General features: G+C 34.2%; 1 protein-coding gene and 1 long non-coding RNA gene across 3 annotated transcripts in view; one reads left to right on the top strand and one right to left on the bottom strand.

Annotated features, from left to right (window-relative positions):
* The window catches only part of LOC143246282 (uncharacterized), a 58,357-nt gene extending 42,441 nt beyond the window's left edge, over positions 1 to 15,916 (bottom strand). The window contains exon 1 of the mRNA XM_076492742.1: positions 14,136 to 15,916. Within this exon, the coding sequence (XP_076348857.1) occupies positions 14,136 to 15,462 (1,327 nt within the window). The 5' untranslated portion in view covers positions 15,463 to 15,916. The remainder of the gene's footprint in view (positions 1 to 14,135) is intronic.
* LOC143246283 (uncharacterized) lies at positions 184 to 14,094 on the top strand. 2 transcript variants are annotated; one of them, XR_013025898.1, is made up of 4 exons: positions 184 to 1,168; positions 3,712 to 3,791; positions 9,607 to 9,665; positions 13,689 to 14,094. It is a non-coding gene; the product is annotated as an uncharacterized LOC143246283 (long non-coding RNA). The 2 variants fall into 2 exon arrangements; XR_013025899.1 differs by lacking the exon at positions 3,712 to 3,791.
* Positions 15,917 to 27,995: the final 12,079 nt, after the last annotated feature.

Here is a 27,995-nt window from a genome sequence, read left to right as displayed (position 1 = left end):
TAAGTTGCTGATATAGTTCTTTCGGATTTTCTTTTCCATCACGTTTATTTAAAAAGAGATAAATCGAAAAATATTTAATATATTCATATTACTGAACGCGATAGAGGGCCTGATATGGTTTGGTAGTTTGAACACTCGACTCGAAATCTCTGGACTGTGGAACTGAATCCCACAATTTGTTGATAAAAGAGCAGTTCAAGAGTTGGTGGGTGGTGTAGATTAAACGCTTACTCTGTAGTCTATCACTCTAAAATTAGGGACGACAAGCGCATGTAGTCCTCGACTAGTTTTACGTGAAATTAAACAAAAAATGAGTTAAACTATTTGAAAATGTTGCCAGCATTATATTAAGGACACAATTCTGAAAGTAGGAAAATGTTGTATCAGTGTTTAGTGTTATAAAACTACCAGTAGCACTTGACAGTTGTTAAATAATGAATTTAAGTGGGAGGAAGAAGTCGAAAATGTGCAGGACCCTCCCAGGTTATCAACGACCTAAAAAAAAAAGACCTGATGCCGAACATAAGTATTCAAAAGAGCTGTGTGCAAATTGGGCCTTGTTTTGTAATTTATAAGTAGTGAAACTGTTCTGAAATATAGCCACTTAGAAACAGCAGGTTGTAGGTAACATGTTTGGGATGAAAACTGTATAATTTAACTTTACAATCTAAACAACCTAGTTTTTTTATAAAATAGAACGCAACTGAAGGAGAAACACTTTGGTGAAGCAAAAGAGACAATTTGATTGGTTTTTGTTTGGCATCAAGCACAAATCTACACAATGGATTATCTGTGCTCTGCCTACCACGAGTATCGAAACTCGGTTTCTAGAGGTCTGAGTTCTGTAGATATACTGGAGATGGATGAAATAAAGAAATAGAAAAGTGTAAAATTAATAAGCACCGAAAAAATAGGAGAAATCAAGTCGTTATAGAGTTACGCAACTGTTTTGAGAGCACGTGATGTGGTATATGAAACCCATCGTGCAACCAAATTTTCCTGTGACTGTTAGTACCAAGTACATAATATTAACTTTTCTGTTTTTCGAGGGCATCCCAGTAACTATGCCCTACTCTCACGTTCTACTTTCACAAGAGAACTTATCACTTTAAATCTGTTAAAGCAGTTTTGTCCTCAAATATCTAATGGTGTGGAAAAACTTAAACAGGTATCATACATTTGTTGTATTATACTTAGTGTAATGTTATTGGTTTTGATTGCTTGCATTATGCGTTTTGTTATTTCTTGCACGTTTCTTCGATCTATGTCTCCAGCTTCGCATAATTCGCTGAAACATTTTGAAATTCACTGACGAAATTATCATTATTATTATTTTAGCATCTGTTAAAAATTAATAGAAATGCTCATGTTGAAACCTCTGTATATAAATATTGATATTCTATTTAAATGAGTTCTTTTAGCCATTTCAGAGAACACGTGAGTATCAGGACGTCAGTTTGATCATTTTAATACGAAGATAACAGATTAAATGAAATTTTATATTCAGTTGGCAAAGCCATGTAGTGTTGTCATTGAGGATTCTGAGACCCTGAATTACCGAACTTCATTAAATGTGTTTAAAAAGAGTAAGTTTACCGCTTTGTTGAGCCTGAATTTATAAAATGTTTTCAGTACTTTGACCGGAAAAAAACCCAACAACAACAAAACAAACTCAACATTTTGCACACACTAATATAACAAAAAAAATATATATTTAGAAAATGAACATTTTTAATCTTTGGATTTTTTTTAAAAACTGAAACATGAAAAGATATGATAAAAATTTGAAAATTATGATCGTTATTTTGGATATGGTTCACACATAAGATGAAAGAACTGAAATATACATGTTTAGACAGTCGTTTAAAAACGTGTTTACATATATATGTATGTGCGTATAGGTATTTATTGTTTCAGTAAAATCTATTTATATTTACTTTGTTTAAGTTTGTTTCCTCTGATATGGTTTTATCACTTCTTATTTCTTTCGGTACAAGGTTTCACTTCAATGCCATTAACTAATTGGCTACTTTATTATAATTTCTTTCCCACAAATTTGTAAAACGTCAGTTTACGTGCATATGAAAAATAGTCTAACAATGCGATATACCAGATAATTCATTGAGCTTAAACAGTAATTTCCATCCAGAAAGGGAATAACTGGCAAAGCACATATTTCTTTGGCTGTTACTCGTCAAAGCTCTTCAACAGTGATAAAATAATAGATAAGAGTTTTGAGTTGGAAAACTGTGCCAAATTCTAGTGAAAAAAAACGATTATTGGTCAGGCTTGCAATGTGCAACAGACGCTTCTTTTACCAGTGATAGCAACCTAACATCTTCCAAAATCATCCTTCTGCATTGCTGCAAAAAACTCTTTACTTTAAATACAAACAATAAAGAATGATTTAATTGGTGCTAAGGGTGTATATTGTGAATATTAAAAGACTAGAAGCGTACGTTGTGGTCTGTAATGATAGTAGAATAAAAGTACGGAGAAAACCACAATAGACACTTGACCTGACTTGTGTTCGGTCCGGCATGACCAAGTGATTAAGACACTCGACTCGTAATCTGAGAGTCGCGGGTTCGAAACCCCGTCACACCAACCATGCCCGCCCTTTCAGCCGTGGGGGCTTTATAATGTGACGGTCAATCCCACTATTCGTTGGTAAAAGAGTAGCCCAAGAGTTGGCAGTGGGTGGTGATGACTAGTTGCCTCCCCTCTAGCCTTACACCGCTAAATTAGGAACGGCTAGTGCAAATAGCCCTCGTGTAGCTTTGTGCGAAATTCAAAACAAACCAAACCAAAACCTCACTTATGCTATTTTACCACTGCAGGATTTTGAGTGGTGTAATGAGGTCAGGTACAGTCTGGTGACAGAGGTTTGGTCCTTTGATTCCTCTAAAAAGAAGAATATAATTTAATGCACTTGGTCGTTTTTAACCAATCGCGTTTACTGCACTAAATTAGTGTTTAATGGATATCCTGATATAGGACTCTCTTGAAGTGTTTTAAAGCATTTAACCAGTGGCACAGCGCTATGTCTGCGGACTTATATCGCTAGAAACCGGGTTTCGATACCTGTGGTGAATAGAGCACAGATAGCCCTTTGTGTACTTTTGTGCTTAATAACAAACAAACTATCAAGCTTTTGATCATATTAAAACACTTAAATAGTTGTTGTTCGGGTAATGGTGACTTGTGGATAGTTTAAAAATTGCAAAAGTATACACACAATAAATATCCTATTGGCATACAGGTTAATTAATGTTTTGTTCAGTAGCTATAAATGTCAAAGATATGCAAGATAAATATCCAACATTACTCAAGTTATGGTGGTACCATAGCCTATTTTATGATACTCTTATGTTAATATACTATACAGTTTTATAAGAAACGTAATCTTTCACATCTGGGAAGTTATTTATATTCACTTATGCACTGAACACCATACACTTACTGACGATGTATTATTGACGTAAGTTAGTAAGCCTGTCTCTTTGTTTGTTTGTCAGAAGAATTAACTATACCCTGTTTTGTTTGTTTTTTCTTTCAAAAACTATATCCTTATATATGCTCCCAATGAACATTTATTTTGACAACATATAATAATTTATTGAGGTTTTACGCTACTGCTTTGTACTCTGTTTTAATGAAAAGAATCTTACCTTTTTATTTTAACTCGCTGTTATTGTTCTTCTTAAAAAGCCATTTCGGATTAAAACGAGAATATAACCGTATGGAAAAACATACCGTTAGCAAACTGGAAGACTAAGGGGATATCTCAAGTAGGTTTTTATAACTAGTATTCTATTATTCACTTATTTCTTGATCTTATGATTATTGTGAACCCAAATAGAATAAATTAACGAAAGAAAATTAAATAACACGCACGTTTATATTTCGTAATTATAAATTATTGATAAGAGAGAAGGAAGGCGGCCAGTTAGCAACACCCTCTCTTCCCGTCCAAAGAAAGTGACTGTCAATCTTATAACGCCCCCACAGCTTAAAATGATCACCGATTTGAAAGCACACGTACAAATATATCACTCACTCTCGAAATACAAAGGATTAAAAATTTATATTAAACAGATTTTAATTTGATAATTAGTAAGTCACATGGAAGCTACAGCCGACAAAACGTTGCGGTAGAAGGTCATATAGCAGAACTGCATTTGGACATTGTCCGATCGTAGGTAGAATGGTGCCAACAGAAATTCATAATCTTTTCCGACGCAAAATATTCATACACTCAGGTCATAAAGTGTGTTCGGATCAAAGATTTAGAATTTCTAAAATGGAGATATCCATTGTACTTTATGATTAGAAAATAAAGGAATTTGAATAAATTTAGCGCAACAGCACCGTCAAACAAAATACCTTTAATAATTCATATGTGGTAAGTAAAGTGTTAAGTTAAGTCTGAGAATTCATGAACACATAGACCAGTAGCAAAAAGTATCCAGGTAGCAGCACGATGAAAATGACACAAGTTGCGTGCACACAAATTACTTCCACGATATATCCAATCATTGAAGACCCGGGTCTGGCATGGCCTAGCGCGTTAAGGCGTGTGCTTCGTAATCTGAGGGTCGCGGGTTCGCGCCCGAGTCGCGCCAAATATGCTCGCCCTCCCAGCCGTGGGGGCGTTATAATGTTACGGTCAATTCCACTATTCGTTGGTAAAAGAGTAGCCCAAGAGTTGGCGGTGGGCGGTGCCTTCCCTCTAGTCTTACACTGCTAAATTAGGGATGGCTAGCACAGATAGCTCTCGAGTTGCTTTGTGCGAAATATCAAAACAAACAAACATTGAATACCCAGAGAAGACGGTAAATAAAATCAATATTCGTGAGTTTTTTGTCTTGTTTGAAGTTAAGCACAAAGTTACACAATGGACTATCTGTGCTCTGCCCATCATGGGTACCTAAACCTAACTTTTAGCGTTGTAAGTCCAGAGTCATGCCGCTGTGCCATTGAGGGGCGAGATATTCGTGCTATTCCGTATGAAGACATACCGGTCAAGTCGTCGGACACATAGCTTATAGATTTCTGCGCAATCCCACTGATGAGAAGAGCTCTGGGAAACTTTGTATACTACGTGGATCAAGACACTCTGTAGGTAATCCGTTAAGACATACTGAGATATCTTCAGTTCTGATTGAGTTCCTTCCTCTTTTATTTTTCTTCTTCTCACCAAATGCACAAAACTTTATTTCATAGAAAAACATACTTAACCTATATGGATTTTTTTTTTCATATTTAGTAAACTGATAGATTTCTTCAACCTATAATCAAGGTTTTATTTTGGTATAATATAAGCGACATGTTCAAAGATATTCAACAAAAACCGCTGAAATTTGACGAATTTTTTTAAGCATACCAGTGCAAAAAGTCACCTGAGCTATCGGTCTAAACTTTTTACTACAACTTTATCTAAGAGTAAAAGTGGATTACTTTTAGCATTCTGTCATTTGGATTAAAGACAGTTACTTAAGAGTAGCATATCTATAAAATGAACGGATGTGCAGATACAAAAAAATTGGTTAGGCCAAGCAAACAACATAAGAAGTTTCTAGCTCAAGTTTTTAAAAGAATCATGGTGTGGACGCTTATTTTTGATTATTGATTGCCAACAATTTAGCATAATTTTACTAAATGTTATAAAAACATCTTAATTAAAGAGCGTTTATTACTACGTGATACTAGCTTAAGGAATTGACAAACATAATGATGATTGACACAGCTGTACCGATTACATGGGAGTGTTGACATGAAACTGTTAATCTAAATTTCATAGCGTTACTATAAAGGAAGCTGGTTGGTTCTGTAAAGTAAAGATATGTTCTAAATAAAGGACTGTTATCCTAAAGTTAATGTGGGTTACTATCAAGTGCCACTTTCATACTTTCTGTGATTTGTTGGTGTGTATTGACAAAAATCCGTGATATCTAATCAAAAATACCTTAGGCGTGAATAAAAAGGTGCAGAAAAAAAAAAGACTGAGTATGCGACTTAAAAGGATAAAATTAAAATTTACGGCCAAACTGTTTGTTTGTTTTTAAATTTCGCACAAAGCTACTCGAGGGCTATCTATGCTAGCGGTCCCTAATTTAGCAGTGTAAGACTAGAGGGAAGGCAGCTAGTCATCACCACCCACCGCCAACTGTTGGGCTACTCTTTTACCAACAAATAGTGGGATTGACCGTCACATTATAACGCCCCCATGGCTGAAAGGGCGAGCATGTTTGGCGAGAAGGGGATGCGAACCCGCGACCCGGCCAAACTGCTAACTACATTTATAGTAATGATAAGGATCTTACAGTAAGTATTCATTCATTAGTTAGTTAGGCGGCCCGGCATGGCCATTTGGGTTAAGGCACTCGACTGGTAATCTAAGGGTTGCGGGTTCGAATACCCGTCGCACCAAACATGCTCGTTCTTTCAGCCGTGGGGGCTTTATAATGTGACGTTCAATCCCACTATTCGTTGGTAAAAGAGTAGCCCAACAGTTGGCGGTGGGTGGTGATGACTAGCTGCATTCCCTCTAGTCTTACATTGCTAGATTAGGGACGGCTAGAGTAGATAACCCTCGAGTAGCCTTGCACGAAATTCAAAAACCAAAAGTTAGTTAGGCTGCATAAGTGTTTTGCTCACTATCATGCCTTAACTTGAACAAAAAACGCAGTCTGGTTGACTAATGAATGAATATTTTCTATAAAAATTTATTAATGCCATAAATATATCTGTCACTTTAACCGCCAGTTTTTTTTAATTCCTATAAGTCGCACACTTTATCCTTTGTTGGCCACACTTTTTTTAACACTTAAGGTGTTTTTTAGTAAATTATGGACAGTTCATAGAGAAAGGAGTGTGCTATGATCTTTGAAAATGACGGAACTTTTACAGTTAAAAGTGCGCTGCAGGAGTATTGTCAAGATGCAAGATATTCAGATAGAAAACGCCCTGACGTGGTTAAGCTCCAAAATCATTTTAATATAATGTATTAAATCTCGCAGTTATAAACATACTATAATATATTAACAATAACATAAACCAATTCAGTGATAAGTAATTTTCTGGAACACAACATCTCTCGAGAAACAAACAAACAAAACACATTATTCATAGATCTTCAGTCCAACAACAATAAGAAGAAAAACAAAAGAGATAAAACATTTGCGGAAGTAAGACCCTTTCAGTGATTCATATATATCTATTTTGGTCAAATCTCATGAACAATATCTCCATCTAGATGTGACTCAGATTTGTCGATTTTTCCGAAAATGGGAAATTATACTTAGTCGCCTGTTCGTTGCATTATAATTCATAAATAACTTAATATAAATAGTACATTCAAATGGGAGATACGTTACTTTATAATCCAACATATCTTATTGTGACGTTTTATTTCAAGGCGAGTTCAATGTTGTTTGTCAATGTTTTTATAATGAGTTGTTTTAAATATAAATTATGCTTAATAAGTTGATATTAATTATTTTTATCACTTTCTATCAAGAGTGTATTTTTGTCATAAAGTACTACAAATTAGAATAATTATTTGATTTTTATAAAGAATAATAGATTATTTCGTAAAACATTATCAAACGGAGTTCAGTCTACTCCACGTTTTGACGTTAAAAGGATTTCCTCAATGGCGTGAAGTCATGCTTTTTTTTCCTATAAAAAAATGGGTCGTTGCAACAGTTTAATAATATCGTAATTTTACGTTTGTGCCAGGGAGTTAGACTGAGTTTAGTAAGTATGATTAATTTAGTTTTTCGTTGTTCTTATTTTGAAACGTATTGTTGTTAAGCATGTTGCGTTCTTCCCAAATTATTTGCTTAGTTTAGTTGGGATGTTGGCATATGGTCAAGTTTACCAGTGCTATCCTTCATTTCTTCACGTTAAATAAAACAAAACAAAACAAAAACTGTTATTCACATTATAATTGAATTTTATCCTCCAAGAACTGTGTGGTCTAATTAATATTTTCGGTTATGAACGTTTCTTTCAAATAAACTAATTTTTTTGAATTTTTCTATTTGACACTTAAACCATTCGCATAGTTTGTTTGTTTTGGAATCTCGCGCAAAGCTACACGATGACTATCTGCGTTAGCCGTCCATAATAGAAGTGTAAAATTAGAGAGAAGGCAGCTAGTAATCATCACCCACCGCCAACTCTTGGGCAACTCTTTTACCGACGAATAGTGGGATTGATCGTCACATTATAACGCCCTACGGCTGAAAGGGCGAGCATGTTTGATGCATGTTGGGCCTCCATTCATATGAAAGAAGCATTATAGATGTGGTCCTCAGTGGCTATAAGTAGGGGTGATTCCTATAGTGTACCTGCGCACATAGCCTAATCCCAACACAAAACAATAAGCATTTTAAACGTCATACTTTTAGATTAATCAAAGTTTAGAGGTGGAGTTTCCTCGTCAATCCATGTTATTTTAGTTTCACGTAGAACTGTTTCAGCTCACTATTAGTAATGCAACTCGTTTAAAAGGTTCTTTGCATCTGCTCTGTGGATTGAGAGCTAGTGGCTAATTTTGTTTATTCCAGTTTGCTTTCCTGTCGCCTGTTTAAACAAGCATCTATTTTAGTCTTAAGAACAGTATGGCATGCCGGTGTTTGTAAAAGGAGTTCTATAGTATAACACACCTGAATATTATTTTTAAACTAGGTCACTTTCGACAAATTTAGATCTCCCACAAAAAAATAAACATCAGAGCAGAATCAGTTTCTTATTCAATTAAAACTTGTTTTCTAACACTTCATACTTGAATAAGTTTTAGGTTTGAATATAGGCATTATTAAACATCGCCAAAGTGCAAAATAAAAACATTAAATATTTCCTTGAGTGAGCTTCTACTGTGTAAATGTAAACATTAAATTACCAAAAGTAATTTTTAAACGTAGATTACCTACAATAAGAAAATGAGACAAAAAATATAATCATATGTCAAAAATGGATCGCGGTTAGTTCTACAAAATTGCCAGCATGGCCAGGTGGTTAAGAAACTCGACTCCTAATCCGAGGGTCGCGGGTTCAAATCCCTGTCTCACCAAATATCCTCACTCTTTGAGCCGTGTAGGTGTTAAAATGGTACGGTCAATCCCACTATGCGTTGGTAAAAGAGTAGCCCAAGAGTTGGCGGTGGGTGGTGATGACTAGCTACTTTCCCTCTAGTCTTGCACTGCTAAATTACGGACGGTTAGAGCAGATAGCCCTCGTGTAGTTGTATGCGAAATTCAAAACAAACTAAATCCACAAAATTAATCTTTTAACTGTTAGTTACAAACCTAAGTTTTATAAAAACAGGAACAGACGATTTTCAGGTTAAAACTACTTCTGATTTCTTACTATATGTTTTATTACAATACTTGTTGTTTTGAATGGGTTAGTAATAATTTGTTCACACTTGAAAAAGTAAGCCATTAACATCAGTTTTCTGCCAAATAGTGTTAAGAAGTACATGTTAAGCAAAATAAATATATATATGAATAGGAAATATAAAATGAAATACTATTTGAACTTTAAATATTAATTAACTTTAGTTGTTGATAAGTATGTCTTTCAAACTCGTTCAAGGTATAGCAGTATAACGACCATCGAGTGGAGCCGAGAATTCGCTTCCCAAAACACTAAACGTGAGTAATGACAAACAAACAATCAGAAATCCTTAGGTAGGTGTCAGCAAATGCTTACGCGTTCAATACGTTGTGGAATATGTAACTCCCTACCCCCAGATGGCGTCTCAAAGAGCCTGAGGCACGAGACACGGTACCGTTGTGGTTCTGAACAAAGAAGAGCTAACGGTACAGTCTCCAAGACCAGGTCAGGCAAGTGGAGTTCGTTGACCTCACCTTGAAACAGGCGTGGTTTTCAGGTGAGGAAGAAACGAAACCAGGAAGACGTGGCTGGACAAGCGTGTACCTCTACGGAATTCACTCGTCATACAACATAAATGTGTCCCGGAGTGTCCTTTGCTAAAGAAAGCTGCGACTTTTTCCTTTACTTCTTGCTAGGTCAGGTTACGCTCTTCCAATACAGTGGTCAACCCGATTGTAAGACGTAATTACGCACAGCAGGGCATTATTTAATGTTATATACAAATCTTTTGATTTTAATTTCTGTCAAATAATAAAAGTAATTACAGAAAAGAGGTGATGCAGTAAAGCTACACGTCATGAACCCCAAATTCCCAACAAAATCCCATTTGTTAAATGAATATAGAGTGTCCAGGAGGGATGTTTTTGTGTCTACATGAGGGGAAGCGAACTCCTGATTTTAGCGTTCTGTATTCGAAGACTTACCTTTGTTCCACAGGGAGACAATTGAATATTGAAAATATTTTGCAATACTATTGCCTTCAAGTGTAACTTGAAATGTGTTGTCGTGAATTACTCCCGGTGTTTTGTCCCTGCGTTAATGTGTGTGTGTGTTTCTTTCTTATAGCAAAGCCACATCGGGCTATCTGCTGACCCCACCGAGGGGAATCGAACCCCTCATTTTAGCGTTCTAAATCCGTACATATACCGCTGTACTAGCGGGGAGCACCTGCGTTAATGACATAAGAATAAGCAACAAATATTAAAGAATATTTTGGTCATGCCACTGAAATAAAGAAAATGCTTAGATACTTTTTAATCTAACAAACTATTTTAAGTTCTAGAAAAAGAAGTCAACTAGAATTTCAGATACTCACCAAACTTTGTGGAAAATATAACAACATCGTAACTTCCACCATATTACACTCTAAAAAATGCTATTTTTGACGCTGAAACTCTTGTTTGTTATTAAACAGAAAGCTACACAATGAGCTATTTATATACTGTTCACTGAAGGTATCGAAACCCGATTTTAGCATTATAAGCCCTCAAACTCATCGGTGGGTCTCCAGGAGAGAAGCAACAATGAAACAACTATTTTTTTTACATAACTTGTGTGTTTTGTAAAAAAACTTATTCGAGAAACATGCCTTTAACTTTACAGTACACACGGTTACAATATGAAATTACCCTGCTAGTACAGCGGTAAGTTTACGAATTTACAAGGCTAAAATCAGAGGTTCGATTCCCCTCGGTTGGATTAGCAGATAGCTTGCTATGGTTTTGCATTACGAAAACACACACACTCAATATGAAAGTAAGTAATCTGTCCAAGCTAAGAGATTAATTTTATGGAAACATAATTCGCAAATCTTTTGTATAACAGTTTTTATTTGTTTGCCTTGAAATGCGAGCCATTGACTTCATTATACATTAAAACTCTTTATTTCGCCATTTACTGTTAATGTTTTAAGACGTTCCTTTGTACATTTAACTGTCTTTCACTTTAGATACAATGTTTAACCTTTAAGATGTATGGGAAACCTTCTCTTCAGACTGCTTATTGTTGAATGTAAAGCTGTTAAACCGGAACAAGAAACATCATTACCGGGCATTGTTGAGTATATGTAGACATTTATATTTGTAACCACACTCTATATATGGTGAAATAATCACCAGCCCTGACCTCTATTTTCTGTATAGTTTAAATCATATACCACAGAACACACGCACTCCTGTACGAACTCACACGAGTCGATCCTCAACTCCCTCACCAGGCTAGTTTTTATGTTCATTCAAGTAATTATTATGATAATCTTCTGCTTCCTACCTGCCTTTGTAATAGTGTAGCCTATTCGTTGTAGTGGATTAACCTGCCTTATTTGCTTCTTTAAGTCATGAAGCCATATAACGTATGGTCGCTATACGGAAAGAAGTTAATCATAAAACTGTTCTTGTCTCATTATAGAGGGTCTTTTTTTTTTCTTTCGTTTTTATGAATAACTCTGCGTTCGGGGTTCACTAAACCGTGTTAAACCAGGAACATTGTCATGGTTTTAAATAAATATAGCTAAATATTAGTTGAGAAACTTTTTGTTTCAATAAATAATTTATTTGTATCAATATTTCACGCTTCGTTTAACTGTGTTTAATTATCAAATTTGGTCTAAAGTTGTGATCGCTGCTGTACTTTGAATTAAAGGATTCAAAGTTTAAATTTGTAATTAAAGTCTGAATTAATTCATTCCTATATAAAGAGTACAAGATTTATTTTATTCTAGAAAAATAATATTCTGTAGGGTACGATGCATACTCTGATATCAGGCCACTCACCACCAATTATGATGACTTTGAGATTGTTTAATTAACAGAATTGACAAAGAATGAAATGTTTCACAGTTTTCTACAAGAAAATATTACACTTTTGTGAAATGATCTTCGGGGATTCTAATAAAGATATTAAAATTTTGTAAAATGATCTTCAGGATTTCTAATAAGAGCATTACAATTTTGTAAAATGAGCTTCAGGATTTATAATAATGTGTTAGAAATCCTAAGAAGAAGATTTAACATTCACATACGGCGGGCTTTCAAACAAATAAAACGAAGTATGGAAAGTATAATATACATATATAAACTGAATATATTGAAACCAGCACCACCGCAGTTAGTGAAATGTCGCCATTTTCTACAGATTTAAGTGGATGTTTTATGTTCTTATTATTACGTATTTTGTTGGACCAAATGTGTTCTAGTGATCAGCGATTGTAATTCCATGGATTTCAAATTTATATACTACTACCATAAAAAATGGACTCTGTACTTTAGGGCTGTGAATGTGCTATAAGAGCGACGGCCAAAGCCTATTAATCAGTCAGATAAACAAAGCCCCAAAACTATTGATGGATGCTGTTGACTAGTTGCCCTACCTCTTGCCTATAAGTAAAAAATCAGAGACAACTGTATGCAGATAGTCCATCTGTAGTTTTGCGCAAAAATTCTACGTATATGTATGTGTATATTTGCCATGTAGTGTACTACTTTATTTGACCACTTTAATTTCAGTTTCGAAAAAATAAAGTTTTTGATGTCTACAAAGAACTTTAATGAAAGATCCAGTTTGATTATTTTGTTTTAATTTTTATTTAACTTGAAAGATTTCATCAGTGCCCTATGGTTATTAAACTATTATAACACTATGTAACAAAAATTTTACTTTTTCTTGTTCCTAGGCAGAAGGTGTTATTTTCCAATTGCTTATGCCTAAAGTAAATGGAAAAGGCCTATTTTTCTCTTCAAACTTTGCTTTTGCGATCTGGGAGCGTATAATGAAAACATGATGGGAGACTATATTTGGGGGCTGATACGTGAAAGTGATTTACATTACAGTCACAAGTCTTGTAAAACTACTCACTTCCAAACATTTTTGTATAACTTTAGTATAAATACGTGTAAATCTTGATTCATATATTGTTTTATTCAGACCTTATGTAAATGAAAATGTGCAAATTTGCCCGTTTTTACACAGAAAATAGGTTAATTTCTAAATTTCATTATCCAGGTCTCAAAATCAAAGTTTGAAGGGAATAATGGCCATTTTCTGTACTTTTACAACATAAGCACTTAAGAAATAACACATACTATCCAGGAACAAAATTTGTGTTACGTAGTGTAAACATATCATAGTGTGCAAAACCGTAATTGTTTATTTTTGTAAACACATTGTGCAATTATATTTATATCTCTATGCTGATTCTTTTTTAACAGCTCAATGATTCGAATTAGATTTCACACTAATAATTTGGTTACAACATATGTGGTTTAGAGTCGTTTCTGTTTAAGGTTACTGACGTCACACGGATACAATTCCGGAAATTGACTTCATCCTTCTACAAATCCTGTTGAAAAGAGGACTAAAGCCGTTAACATGTCAGGCAAAGAAGAGTCAGTTTCAAGATTGAAGGCTGAAAATTTCTGCGGTCGGAAGAAAATGATCAGAGTTTTGGGTAAAAAATATTAAGAGTGAGAAAAAGAGAGAAAATTTTGCTGTTTTACATTTTCTTATAGGAATATTCACGTACTGTATAGATGTTGAAAACTATGTTTTAAAGTATGTTATTAAAAATTCAATGTCACACATTCTAGTGTCTTTTTCCCAGGGCTCACTCTAACATTTTAACAAATCCAATAATACTAGTTTTCCTCCACTTAACAATCGATAAGTGTTATGCAGGTGTTAAGTCATACAACTCTAACTTACGAAATGCATAAAAGAAAAATTTCACTTACATTCTGGTGAAAGGAAGTGCGATGCTCCTGGTGTGAAGTTGGATGTAGGTGGGTTTTCTGATTGGTGTTCTGATTCTATTTTACTGTCGTTTGTATTTGAGATGTTCAAAAATTTGATCTCTAAATCCCTACTTCCACATGGTGAGGTAACGATACGAGTGGAAACTTCACAAATCGACTCTTGAGAAGATTTTTTAATGACTTCTTCGGGTCTCCCAAGTGGAGAAAGAGGTGGGGTCAGGAAGGGAGTTAGGGTAACGCAACGTTTACATGAACATAGTGGAGACGGAGAATACGGATAAAGGGAGGGCTTAGTGATCTTTAATGACCCAAAGACACTTTCCAGCTCGTATTCTGGAAAGGTATTGCTGTAGACAAAGTTCTTCTCAGTTTTGTTCACTGCCTCAGTATAAGGAAAACAAAGCGGTTGGTAAGGTTTCAGTGTTAGAATTACCGAAACGTTTTGATCTTTAAACTCGTTCATTTTTCTATCTCTCTTCCTGCGTTTTCGAGGTTTGATAATCCTTGGAAGACTATTCTCAGACGAACCAGAAGAATCTGAAGTAATACTCAGGCTGTCGCTCTGCTGAAGGGGAGTTGAGTCGATTATGTCAGTTTCAGATTTGACATCAGATTCCCCACTGACAGAACCTGTTTCATCAACCGTGACAGATGTTGATCTTAAATCAAACTGAATGTTTTCGGAGCACGTTCTGCTAATTCCAGCCAATCCAGCATCATTTGTGGTCCAGTGATACTGTGGATGGAGGTAGAGTTCGTTTCCTATGTAAAAATGTTTACTTTTCTTTGTATTTGACCCCGTGTTCGGTTTGCCTTTATCTTCACCTTTTTCCTTGTGTTCATTAGATAGAATCAAGGGAGAGCCTTGGGTATGAAGTGCCAGTTTCGACATGGAAGATAACTCCTCTTCAGTTGTATCTTTGTCTGTCTTATTATATTTAACAGCTGAACTTCCAGTTATTGTTTGCTTTTGATTATACTCAGTGTCTGTGAAGCCAGAAGGCCATCTTTGGAATTTATTGCTCTGTTGTTTCCTTGTGCGTCCTTTGGCCACGCTAATGAGTGGCATACCTGTCCAGGCATAGTTTTGAAACCTTGAAAAGTTAGACTTTTGGATCTGGACCCCTCCACAACAAGTACAAACTGGCACACTGATGCCACCAGAAATTGTTCGTGTTCTGTAATTGTTTCTAAACTCTGTTGTTTCAGTCTGTCTTCCTTTCTTACTGTTACGTGGATGCTGTGAGATAAGGCTACTGCCTATGTACTTCTGAAGGTCAAAGGGTACGGAAGGTTGAGGACTCATGACCTTTCAACCCTCTTCATTCTCTGTACAGTCTTTTAGCCATTTTAACCAACCCTAAAAATAATTATATCGCCTGCAATTACATAAATTATTCCACAAATATTTTTGTGAAGACTTGCATTGTAAGTATTTCAGATTAAACGTACGTTACATTAAACATTCGGCAAACATTGTTTTTCTCTATCTTAATATTAACGTTATTAAGAACTATTTACTGCGCTGTCAGATAACGAAGGAATATTAGTATTTACAGCTACCTTAAAGCCACCAGTAGAATAGATCAGTCCAATCACTGCGGCAGTCTTACTTCTTGTGCAACGTGAGAGCTATTTGCTCGGATTTGTTATACACTTCCTAGTCACCTACTCTCGACTACAGGTCTTTGCGCTTGTTTCGTAGGGCTAGTGAGCACGACTGAACAGCCTCATGCGTCACGCTGCTCTGATGCCTGGGAGTGACGAGGCTAGAGTTAACATGTACTAGTGTAACTAGGCAGTATAGCGGGTCAAGTAGTGTGGTTGGTTACCTGTTCTTCAATGTTACCGCAAAAATAAAGCAAAACCTCTCTGATAGGTCATCCTTGAGAGTTACGTATCGCAACGGAAATAATTACACGAGAATACCGTGACTTAGTTCTCAAACTTACGCAACCAAACTTTAAGGATCAAATAGCATATACACGATCGAAGACCTGAAAAATTGCGACAGAAAATTTGATCAAACATCGTGGTCGACACAAACAGCTTGAGCAAAGAGAGAGTTGTGAGTTTTTAACTTCTTGCTACAGAACCATTAAAAAACAACAACGAAAGGTGTGATAGCCTTCTGCATTGTTTGAAATTAAAAACTTTTCTGTTTGCTCTATCCAATATTACCAAGAAACTGTCTTTCATAATATTTTAAAACATGTTACACTTCGAAAACTGTGGCAGTGTAATGAAACAATAAAATATAGTAAATGTAATAATATAAATTATTCTAGTAATAGCACGACGCACCATGTCTGGAAAACGATTCACTATTGTTTGGTTTATTCATATATTTGCCTGGGTTAATTGCCTTGAAATGAATATTTTGACTATTTTCATCATTAGTTGACAATATTTCAATAACAAAGAAAAAAATTAACTTCTTTTGCAAAGCTGTTATTTTTAATAAAACTTTATTTTTTTTAAGTAAACAAGCTCTACACCGACTTCAGGTACTGTCTGGACATGGTAGGTTTGACGTTTTATTTTTAAAAGAATATTAGTACTTACACATAGGATGACTACATTCAAGTGAGGGATTGGAAATCCTCAAAATAAAATATGATTTAATACTTTCAGCATTAACAGCTCCACGACATTTAACACATACACATGTGTGCGTGTATATATATATATATGTATGTATGTATATATCATGTGCACTATATTTGAGTTTGAATACTTTTATGTAAGTTTTGTTAAATGTATGTGATAAAAATATGTTTAAATATTTTTTGCTGGATAGTATAGGCACAATATTTCTGATCTCCCTTGAGACAGCGGTAAGTCTACAGACTCACAACGCGAAAATCAGATGCTCGGTTCCCCTCAGTGGACACAACAGATAGCCCTATGTAGATTTGCCATAAGAAAAACACTCACACGCACGAATAATCCTCATGAAATTTAGCTGAATGGAGAGCAACTGACTTGTAAAAACACAAGTTTAGAGGACGACGTTTCCGTTTCGAATGCCTTTCGCCTTTCGTCTTCGGATCATACAGCAGGTAGTCGCTGTCCATTCGACTAATTTTCATTATTTATAAATATATCAAAGTATGAAAGAAAGCGAATTTAGAGAAAAGTATAATAAATAAACCAAATAACTGTAAACCATGTTCACTTTTTTGTAGATTGCAGTCGAAGTACTTAAATTTAGTGCAGCAAAATTATACACTATAAGAGTAACTTCAAATTATTTAATATTTAAAGAGATCATCTCATTAGTTCAGTTTCCCAGTTGTGTTTAGTTACACATTTGTTGACTGTTGCCCAAGACTAGGATTTACAGCCATGATTATTAGATTATAAATAATTAATCGCTAGGCATTTATGTATTTTAATTACTTAGTCAGTAGCATTTGCTAGTTTCAAGTAAAGAATATAAAGAAAAAACGTAACATATTGTGTAGTACGTATGGACACTGAGCAACAACATAACCAAATAAAAAATAAACGATTTGTTTGTTTTCAATTTTGCGCAAAGCTACACATTAGCCGTCCCTAATTTAGTAGTGTAAGACGAGAGTGAAGGGAGCTAGTCATCATCACCCACCGCCAACTTTTAGACTACTCTTTCACCAACGAGATCGTCTCACTATAACGCCACCACGACAGAAAGGGAGAACATGTTTGGTGTGATGGTAATTCGAATCTGCAAGTCGAGAGGCCTAACCACCTAGCCATGCCGGGCCAAAATAAACAAGGTTTATTGAATGAAATATGCCACGTAACTTAAGCAACAAATGTAGACAAGACTACGACGAAATGTCTGAAAAAGTACAAAGTTTTTATCGAAACTGTTGGTGTGAACAATATTTATATCTTTATTCCGAGGATAGTTTTTTTTTTTCAATGCTTAATCCAAAATAATAAAAACATTTATCCGTGAACTTTATGGAAACAAGTTTTAGAATGACATGTTTGCACGAACCTGCGGGGATTTCCAAGACAATTTGTTCGTTTTTTCTTGTCGTCACTCAATGTTCTAAGCTTAATTTTAATAAACTCTATCACTACTACACCTATTCTCGATTTTCACAATCCTTTCAATTCTACTAATATACTAGAACACTATTTACGAAGATGTTATATTGCAACAGTGTATGCTTTCTTAAAGCAAAGCCACATCGGTCTATCTGCTGAGCCCACCAAGGGGAATCGAACCCCTGATTTTAGCGTTATAAATTCTTAGACTTACCGCTGTACTAGCGGAGAGCTTATTGCAACAGTAATAATGTTAACAACCTTGGATACATAGAAATAAATCAAAATCAACGGTTAAAGAAAGGTTATTAAATATTTATTTCTTAATTTAATGATTTATTCGTTATATGTATATATATATATATATTAATGCAGTTCATATGACGACTCGATGTAAAGCATCTTGATGTATAGAGATATCTGTTTGATCAGGTTTTGAATAATTGGAATCATTTTGTTAACAGACTATAAAAAAAGCACCTGGTAGACATAATAGATAGGCAGCAACATGTGCAGCTGTGAATGTTGAAGGCACATAATGTCTCATATACGGTTTTTGCCTGTGGAGTGCGTTTACTGCCAGTAAAGAAAGATTTACTTATGCCGACGTATGTACTCTGTGGATTTTTCTAGTGTTCATCGTCAGTGAACCAGCGATAAACTTACAGATTTAAAACATTAAAGTTTGGGATGAACAGAATGCATATAGCCGGTTGCATAACTTTGCGATAAAACAATAATACGTCAACTGTACGAAGCGAAAATTGTATAACATTATCTGTGTATTTGTCTTCCACACTGGGATATGATATGCAAATACGCCCTCACATAACTGTTTCGTGAAAATATAAGCATTAACATACATGATTATTTCCCATTTAACGTTTTTATATTTTATTTTACAAGTATATCCATATACTTCTTTTAAGGTGATTTTTAGGTTTTCCCTTTTAATTTCTATTTTTATAACTTTTATTCATTTTATATCAGATGAATCTTTTAAACTTTACCTTTCAACTAATATTTTGTTTCATATAATTATATAATCTCATTTTTTATCAACGTTCATTTTCTATTTTCTAAGTTAATTAACATCTTTTAATGTTTTCATATTTTTGAGCTCTACTTCTTCTATATTGCACTCGGTATTTGAGTCATCGTTGTATCTCTTGTAGCTCAATTTATCTGTTAATTTTAAAATGTTTTTTTAATTAGACATTTTATCTTTTAAGTTTTCATACTGTTCTTTACAATCACATGAATTTTATTATTTTCTACCCGTCTTACTGCCTGCAACGGCTCGACATGGCCAGGTGGATAAAGCACTCGATTTCTAATCCGAGGGTTGCGGGTTTGAATCCCTGTCACGCCAAACATGCTCGCCCTTTTAGCAGTGAGGGCGTTATAATGTGACGGTAAATCCCACTAGTCCATGGAGGGAAATCGAACCCCTGATTTTAGCGTTGTAACTTTACTCGTAAGAACATTCAGTACGTTACTCCCACTTAATAAGTTTTAAAACAAACGACAGCAAAAATTAAGAAAATAATATTCCCTTGAACATAAGTCGTTGTTATTTCAGTTTATTCTCTTTCTAAAAGCTGAGATACAAAAATGAATACTTAAATGTTATTTCTCTAAACATCAGCCAGAAGGATTACTGATTTTCAAATATACTATTGTGTCGAAAAATATTTTTCCATAAGATAAAGCATTCTTATTTAAGTTATATGTTTTAAATGTAAGAGCATATCGACCCGTTACTCCACAAACACAGTCCGCACATTGGAATGTGGATGCCCTATAAATAGTTTCTGTCAAATTCCAATATTTGATCAGACGAACGTGACTCAGGAGTTAGTGGTGGGTGCTGTTGACTAGCTATTTCTATTCTAGTAGGCCCTGCATGGCCAGGTGGGTTAAGGCGTTCGACTCGTAATCTGAGGGTCGCGTATTCGAATCCCGTTGCACTAAACATGCTCCCCCTTTCAGGCGTGAGGGCATTATAGTGTGATGGTCGATTCTATTATTCGTCGGTAAAAGAGTTGGCGGTAGGTGATGATGAATAGCTGCCTTCCCTCTAGTCTTACATTGCTAAATTAGGGATGGCTAGCACAGATAGCCCTTGTGTAGCTTTACGTGAGGGCGTTAGAATCTTATGATCAATCTCAATATTCATTGGTAAAAGAGTAGCTCAAGAGTTGGCAGTGGGTAGTGGTTCACTAATTGCCTTCCATCTAGTCTTGCACTGCTAAATTGGGGACGAATATCGCAGTTTTGTGTGAAATCCAAAACAAATAGACCCTCCTTTCTCTCTTCTGCATTACGAACTTTAATTTTGGTTTTCGTAATCCCAGCATTTGACAAAATAAAAACTTTGTTTCGTCGATTCTTGTAGAGCATTTGGATAGGAAATGACAAATTTTATATAAATAGTAGTTTCTAATGTATTTTGCCATTGTTAGATTTTCCAGTATACTTCAAGGAATCGAAGGACGAATAGTAGTACCAAACCTTAATGACACAGCGGTATGTCTGCAGAGTTACACCGCGAGAAACCGGGTTTCGCTACCCATGGTGGGAAATGCATAAATATCCCTTTGTGTAAAGTTGGCTTAATAATAAACAACAACTAGCAGTAGAGATGCTGGTAGATTCACAAAAAAATTGACATTGAATTAACGTATGGGTTTTGATGATGTAGACTTCGTCATTATTGAGTGATAGAGGGCCGTTAAAACCAGTTTCTTGTTTAGTCCTATTTTCATAACCTGGATAGAGTTCAGACCATAGAGAACACTATCATTAGTCAGTAACGTTAGGAAAATTACGCAAAATGCTGGTTACTATTTATTGAAAGTAAAAATGATTTATTGCAAGTGAATTGTATTTTCTAAATATTTTATTCGGCTGCTGATAATAATTGTAAGAAAACTACAGGACCAAATTTTACCGACCCTGTAACATACTGAACATGAGGTCGCTTCACAAAATTCTTTTTAATAAAATGTACTTTTCTTGGTTATTATTAATTGTGTTATGATAAGTATGCATGCTGGTGATTTATATATTTTCTCTCGCATATACTTTATAATTAGATCCATAAACAGAATACAATTTTTAAAAAAGCGAATTAATAGTAACAGTTAAAACGTGATGTGAAGTGAAAATTAGGAAGTAAAAAATTGGATCTTAGACGAAAGACCATAAGAAAAAAAATTAGAAAGATTAAAGAAACTTAAAAGTAAAATAAGCGGGTAAAATGTGGAATACAACTGAAAATGTTATGTATGGAAAGTAAATTTCCGAACAATGAAAATGAAAATCTTAGGGCGTGGTTCAAAATAAAATTAAAACATGAGAATTAGAGATCGTAAAACACGAACTTCATCAAATAAAATGAAAAACCTCTAATAGCAATTCATGTGTAAACTGGTGAAGAAGAGGAAGACAATAAAGTTCTAATTAAATTAATACATGAAAATAAAGACAATTTACTTTTAATTATTTTATCTTTTAGCGAGATGAACAGCCTGTCTAGCCTTGGTAAGTTAACTGTTTTTTTACAAAAAAATTGTTAACTTTATGTTTTTTTATGATCGTTTAAATGTTATAATAATTAATGAAATATACTGAGACAACTCATATGTTGCACTTAATAAATTTTCATACTATAATCTTCCATAGTATATATATATATATATACTTAAGACACTCTAGTCTTTGCTTTAAACCCTAAATTAGCATTGAATTATAGAATTATTTTTTTCGTAAATTAAACGTTTCCTATCTTTATATCTCTATATAGCTTTCAAAATTGTGTTTTGAAAGCTTTATCTCTGCTAGTAACATATTTAGAATGAGCTTATTAGAAAATAATGGTCTAGTCTTATTTTAAGTCTTACAGTTGTTAATACCATTTTATTTTTACTACTCTATGTGATGAATTAATTAATAAATCATTTATTTTAAATATAATTCACTTCTAGTGCTACACATTGAGATACCGAGAACAACCGGTTCTAGCTTCTCATTTGAAATAAAAGTATGTTAATTGTTCACAATAACTGTATTGATTTTTTCACAATGTTGTAACAGATTACTGTTATACATTTATTTTAATATCTGCATTTCTTTCAGATTGATGCATGTGACCTATATTATCAGATGTGTATTGCGCAAGTCCCACCTGCTCTCTAAATTTGTAAAAGATTCTCGAGAGTAAGAATTAACAATATATATTTTACGAAAACACTAGCGTGTCTTCGAATATTGTTGAGCACTGGAGAATCTTGCCTTAAACTAAATAAACCGACACGCCGAAAAATTGAAATTAGATATAATCAGTATACTATAAACCTCGGAACCTATATTTGTGACAAACACTTACTGATCGGAAAAACTACATGTATTTGACCACGAACGTTTATAAATTTCGCGCATTACAAGCTTCAGTGAATTAACTTTGGACGTTAGTATTTCTACGAGAACATTAGGTATTGTCGTCGGTGAAAAACTTAGGTGTGATTCAAGCCGTCAAGACAAGTGTAACTGTATGTCAGCATAGAATTTATTCGCTCTCTGTGAATATCGATAAAAGATACAGTTCCAGATCAGATATAGGACTCAGTATTGTTTGTAAGTTTGTAGATCTCTTGCTCTAAGACATTATTTGTAATAACCCTTGTTATAAATTGTGTTAATTTTCTTATATTAAAATATTTTTGTGTTAAAAAAGAAAACTGTGTGTATCAATCTTGTTGGCCTGTGCCACAAATGTAATACATATCGACAATTAATTAACGTCTAAGTTTCCGGTTATTTGAAATCGTAATACGTAACGTACCTAAATTATAGTGCGTAACATAATAAATCGGAGATATGTCCAAGATAAAGTATAATAGGTAACAATGTTAACTTTTAATCTTCATCTACCCTATACCTTGTTAGTAATGTCTCGTCCTTGTGCATAATTAATATTATGTGAAATGAATGAATTTACGTGCGTCCTAAATGCACAATAAAATTCATATAGGAGACCCGGCATGGCCAGGTAGGTTAAGGCACTCGACTCGTAATGCGAGGGTCGCGGATTCCAATCCCCGTCACACCAAACATGCTCAGGGGCGTTATAATGTGCGGTCAATCCTAATATTCGTTGGTAAAAGAGTAGCCGAAGAATTGGCAGTAGGTGGTGATGACTAGCTGCCTTCCCTCTAGTCTTACACCGCTAAATTAGGGACGGCTAGCGCAGATATCCCTCGTGTAGCTTTGTGAGAAATTCCAAAATAAACAAACAAACAAACAATTCATATAGATATGGAGTGATTATTTGTAAGAGCCTCTGTTGTCAAAATTATTATGTTATGGTCCATTTACTACGTAGATGAGAAACGTATTTTTATATGAAAACAATTACACACAGTTCTGTCTCTCTGGAAGTGAATGTGGTGTAGTTGCACAAGTCTACAAACAATTACGAATGCAGGTCACACTTCTACGTGTTCTTTAGTACAGCTTAATTTATACCATACACTTACTACAATAAGTTTTTAGTATAGCAAGCCAGCGAGTTTAGAATTTTTAAAGAGAAGGAAGAGAGTGTACACATCGAGTATCTAAGAATAAAAAATATATTCACAAAGTTTCTATAAAGCTCATAGATAACCTCAACCTTGAAAGCTGTGCTTGAAGTAACACGATTATAGCAACCGCTTGTCATCGTCATGGTACTAATGACAACAATTTAACTGACTAAAATAACCTTCCTGTCAGCCCCACCCTCGAAAGGACACGAAAAAAGAGACAAAGGGCGTAAATGTAGGCACATGACAAGGCAAAAAAATAATTCAACTTCCGCACTTTTATAACGATGTACATCATACGTTCGAATACAAAAGTCAAATTTACTTTGAAAAGAAGACCGAAGGAAGCACGGTTTTATAAAACTTCCCCTAATAAAGACAGAAGTGTGAAAATTTTTCACACTTTAAAGTTTTATTGATTATTTCGAGTGAGTTATATTGCTTGCCGACATAACTGAAAATATCTTACATCAGGAATCCCTAGTGGCTTACGACGCTAAAATTGGGTTTCAACAAGCGTGGTGAGAAGAGTACAGACAGTCCATTATTAACCTTTGAGATTAACAACAAGTAAACAGAAACTGTCATCAAAATTAGGATCTTAATTATGACTTTTGCAAGTATTCGTAGTAGACTTTACAAATATTAAACTATCTTAAGGCGAATCTCTTGCCAGAGATGTCTTCACAATTTTTGTTACATTAACGTCTGTTTAAGATGGTATTTTAGTGGTAGAAGTGTTTTATTAACTTTATTTTGGAGTTTATGATAATTGGTTAATACTCTTTCACAATGTTGCGTGATGTAAATGAGTAGCGCGGTGATTTGTTGAAATCTTATTGGAATGGACGAGACGCCTAGCAAATTGTGCCAGAAGTAATCCTTTATGTATGAATTTAATGTCTGCAGATATTTTATTTGCTATAAAAGTTACATTGAAATATTATATATGTTGGCTACATGTTGATATTATCAGCTTTCCAGTAATTTATGACAAATTCCATAAAAGATTTATTTTGTATTTACGTTGAAATATTAATATTGTATAAGGAATTGTATCCCTAACCCTAAAATTATTGACTTGTTTTTATAATGTTCACTATCAATGGGGCCCATATATTGCACCATATTGAGAATTTTTTGCTTTTGTTTGTTAAAATACTGTAAAGCATTGACACAAATATTAGATGAAACCTCAGAGTCATAAAAAATTAGTTGAAATTCCGAATTTTCTACGTAAAACACAGAAAGGGCTCCAGCAGTAATTAATGGAATTAATTGCAACATTTGTGGTAGATTTGTTTAACTTCTCTGTGTGTGACTCAGGAACTCTGTTACCAGTAAAGACGTGAATTGTGCATAAATGGTTTAGAAAATGTATTTGAAAAACATATAAGTTCTGTATATAATAACTGTGTAAATCAATAAATAAAAATAATTTGGGAAATCGACTTTGAAGTTGTAACCTTTTAAGGATAAAAACAACAACAACACGTATCAGTAGTTCAGAGATGTGGCATTTTCAATGTTGTAATAAATTGGGTGGAACATAGTTTTGTGATTTCTTATGCAGTATACCGGTGGTGGGCAAAGCCCAGATAGCCCTTGTGTACCTTCACACATAACTTCAAATGAAAATAATAGCTTTTGCGATATTTGTAATCATTCTTTGACAAATCGATTACATAATACTGAATTAAAAACAGCATTTAAATTGCATAAGTGGGGTATGCTTACTGATTCAACAGCCTTCTAACGAATTCCACGTTATATTAACTTCACTGATCTAATATACAAGTATTAATGAACCGACTAAATAAATTTATTCAGGGTACAGGAAAGACTGAACGAAACCTCTAGATACACATACACATTGATCCTAGATTGTATACACATACACATTGATCCTTAACATGATATTATATTCACGTACCATAAAATGGAATGTTTCAAAACGCTAGCTTAATTTTAAATTTAATACTAATAAGTATTGAGCGAAAAAGAGAGAAAAGATACATTCGTTGATACTGATAAGTGGAATACGTGCGAAGTAACAAAATATGTATTGAAATATTCGATTGTATAATATATGAAACTGTTTTTCGACAACTTAGTAGTTCGAAGACGGATGAACCAACTATGTTAATATGAGCATCAAGAGAACAAAAAGGACCACCAAGACAAAATCGTGTAAGACAAAACTTTTTTTCAGATTTAGAATTGTAGCAACGAAAATAAAGTTCCTGTGAAGCCTGTTCTATTATACAAAATTAACACAAATTTAGAAACAAAGTAATTTAGATTTTAGATTGTTTTGTACTTTATGTGTAACTCGCAGAAAAAAGAATGGAAAAATATGTGAATTGTTAGTCGATTTTTAGCTCAAATTAATCTTATATTAATACGTAAAGAAGGCATGTTATTCAATGGGGTCGATTAAAAATAATTGTCCTTTGTTTTTTTATTAATACGTTGTTTATAATTGCAAAGTTACAGTTTTGTTACGTGGTTTTAATTTCATTTATTTGTAATATTGTTAGTTTGAATTTGAATTAAATCTGGTATATTAACAAATATGTATATGTATACAATATTTCAAATACTTGTGTTAATAATGTAAATTAGCTTGTGTGTTACGCATACTCAGGTGATACACATACAATCAGTGATTAATTGCAACAAAATGGTCTGCCAGAGAGTCAGCGGAAAGCTTAAAGACTTACACCACTAAAATACGGGGTTCGATTCCTAAGCAACGTGCAGCTAGCCCAGTTTGTGGTTTTGTAAAAACATAAACGACAATCATTAGAAGAAAAAAACAATTGTACAGTGCACCACTGTTTTGTGCTTGTCTCAAACAGAGGCAATTATGCCGTCATTAATTTATCAAAGTTGGTTTGAAATATTGTATCAAATGTTCTGAATTATTTTACACATTGTATTATTTCTGTTTGGCCATCTCGATTTCCGTATAAGCCTTTTGTTAGGTAATATAATTTATTTCGGACGAATCACCGATTTATTATGCCACGTACGTTAAGTATTACTCTTTCAAATAACCGAAAATTAGAGTTAGAATTTAGAAGTTACTTAAATATCAATATTTATCAAATTTCTGATATTTGCCAACAAGATTGATACACATAGTTTTTAACACAAATATATTTTAATATACAAACACAAAAAACAAATTATAATAACGATTATTACAAATGATGGTTTATATAGAAGAGTTATACAAACTTACAAACAATATTTAGTCTTCTATCTGGTCTAAAGCTGAATCTTTTATCGACGTTCACTGAGAGCAAATTAACTTTTTGTTGATACACCTGTACACTGCTTTCGACCGCTAGCTAGATTCCGTAAGCTTTCGCCGACGACAGTATATAATGTCCGAAATTGTTCACTGAAGTTGAATGGTTTGTAATGTTCGAAATCTATAAACGTTCCTGGTTTAATTCTGTAGCTTCTGATTAATTAATTTACGATTATAGGTTCTGACGCTTCTAGCATGCTGGCTGTAGCTGTCCAATAATATTTTTTTTTTATATTGTTTCTCGACTAGCTGCTTTTATAGAATTCATGCAATTTTTCTAGAAGTATCAACAACGTTCGAAGACGAACTAGTGTTTTTGTGAAACAAATATTGTTGATTCTTACTGAAAATAATTTTCTACAAATTTTGAGAACAGGCGGGACTTGCGCAATACAGAGCCAACAACAAAGTCACATGTAACAAAGGAAACTGCTGAAAAAAGCGTAGGTATTGTTTGTTTCGTTCGTTTTTTTGTTATTAAGTACAAAGTTATACAAAGGACTATATGTGCTCTGCGCACCACGTGCATTGCAACCCGGTTTTTAGCGGTTAAGTCTGCAGATATATCACTGTGCCACTGGGGAGCTATAAGTTCTTAATAATATTCATGTTGAAACTTTGTGGAATGTTTATGGGGTCCATTGACCTTTTCATTTTTTTCAGGGATTATGTATTGCTAGAAGATGAATTCCTAACAGATAAATGACATCAAGTTTTGCATATAGTTCCAAAACTATTGTCTGAGCTACAGTCAATTCTTTTATTTGTTCCCTGCATATTTAACTGAAAATACTATTAATCTCTCCGAAATCTCACTGGGATCATATCTTGCTAGAAGATGAATTCCTAACAGAAAAATGACATCAAGTTTTGTATATATTTCCAAAATTATTG

This window comes from Tachypleus tridentatus, chromosome 3, assembly GCF_004210375.1.
Source record: "Tachypleus tridentatus isolate NWPU-2018 chromosome 3, ASM421037v1, whole genome shotgun sequence".
NCBI classification, from domain to species: domain Eukaryota; kingdom Metazoa; phylum Arthropoda; class Merostomata; order Xiphosura; family Limulidae; genus Tachypleus; species Tachypleus tridentatus.
Note: the sequence above shows the minus strand (reverse complement) of the source record. Positions and strands in the feature narration are given on the sequence as shown.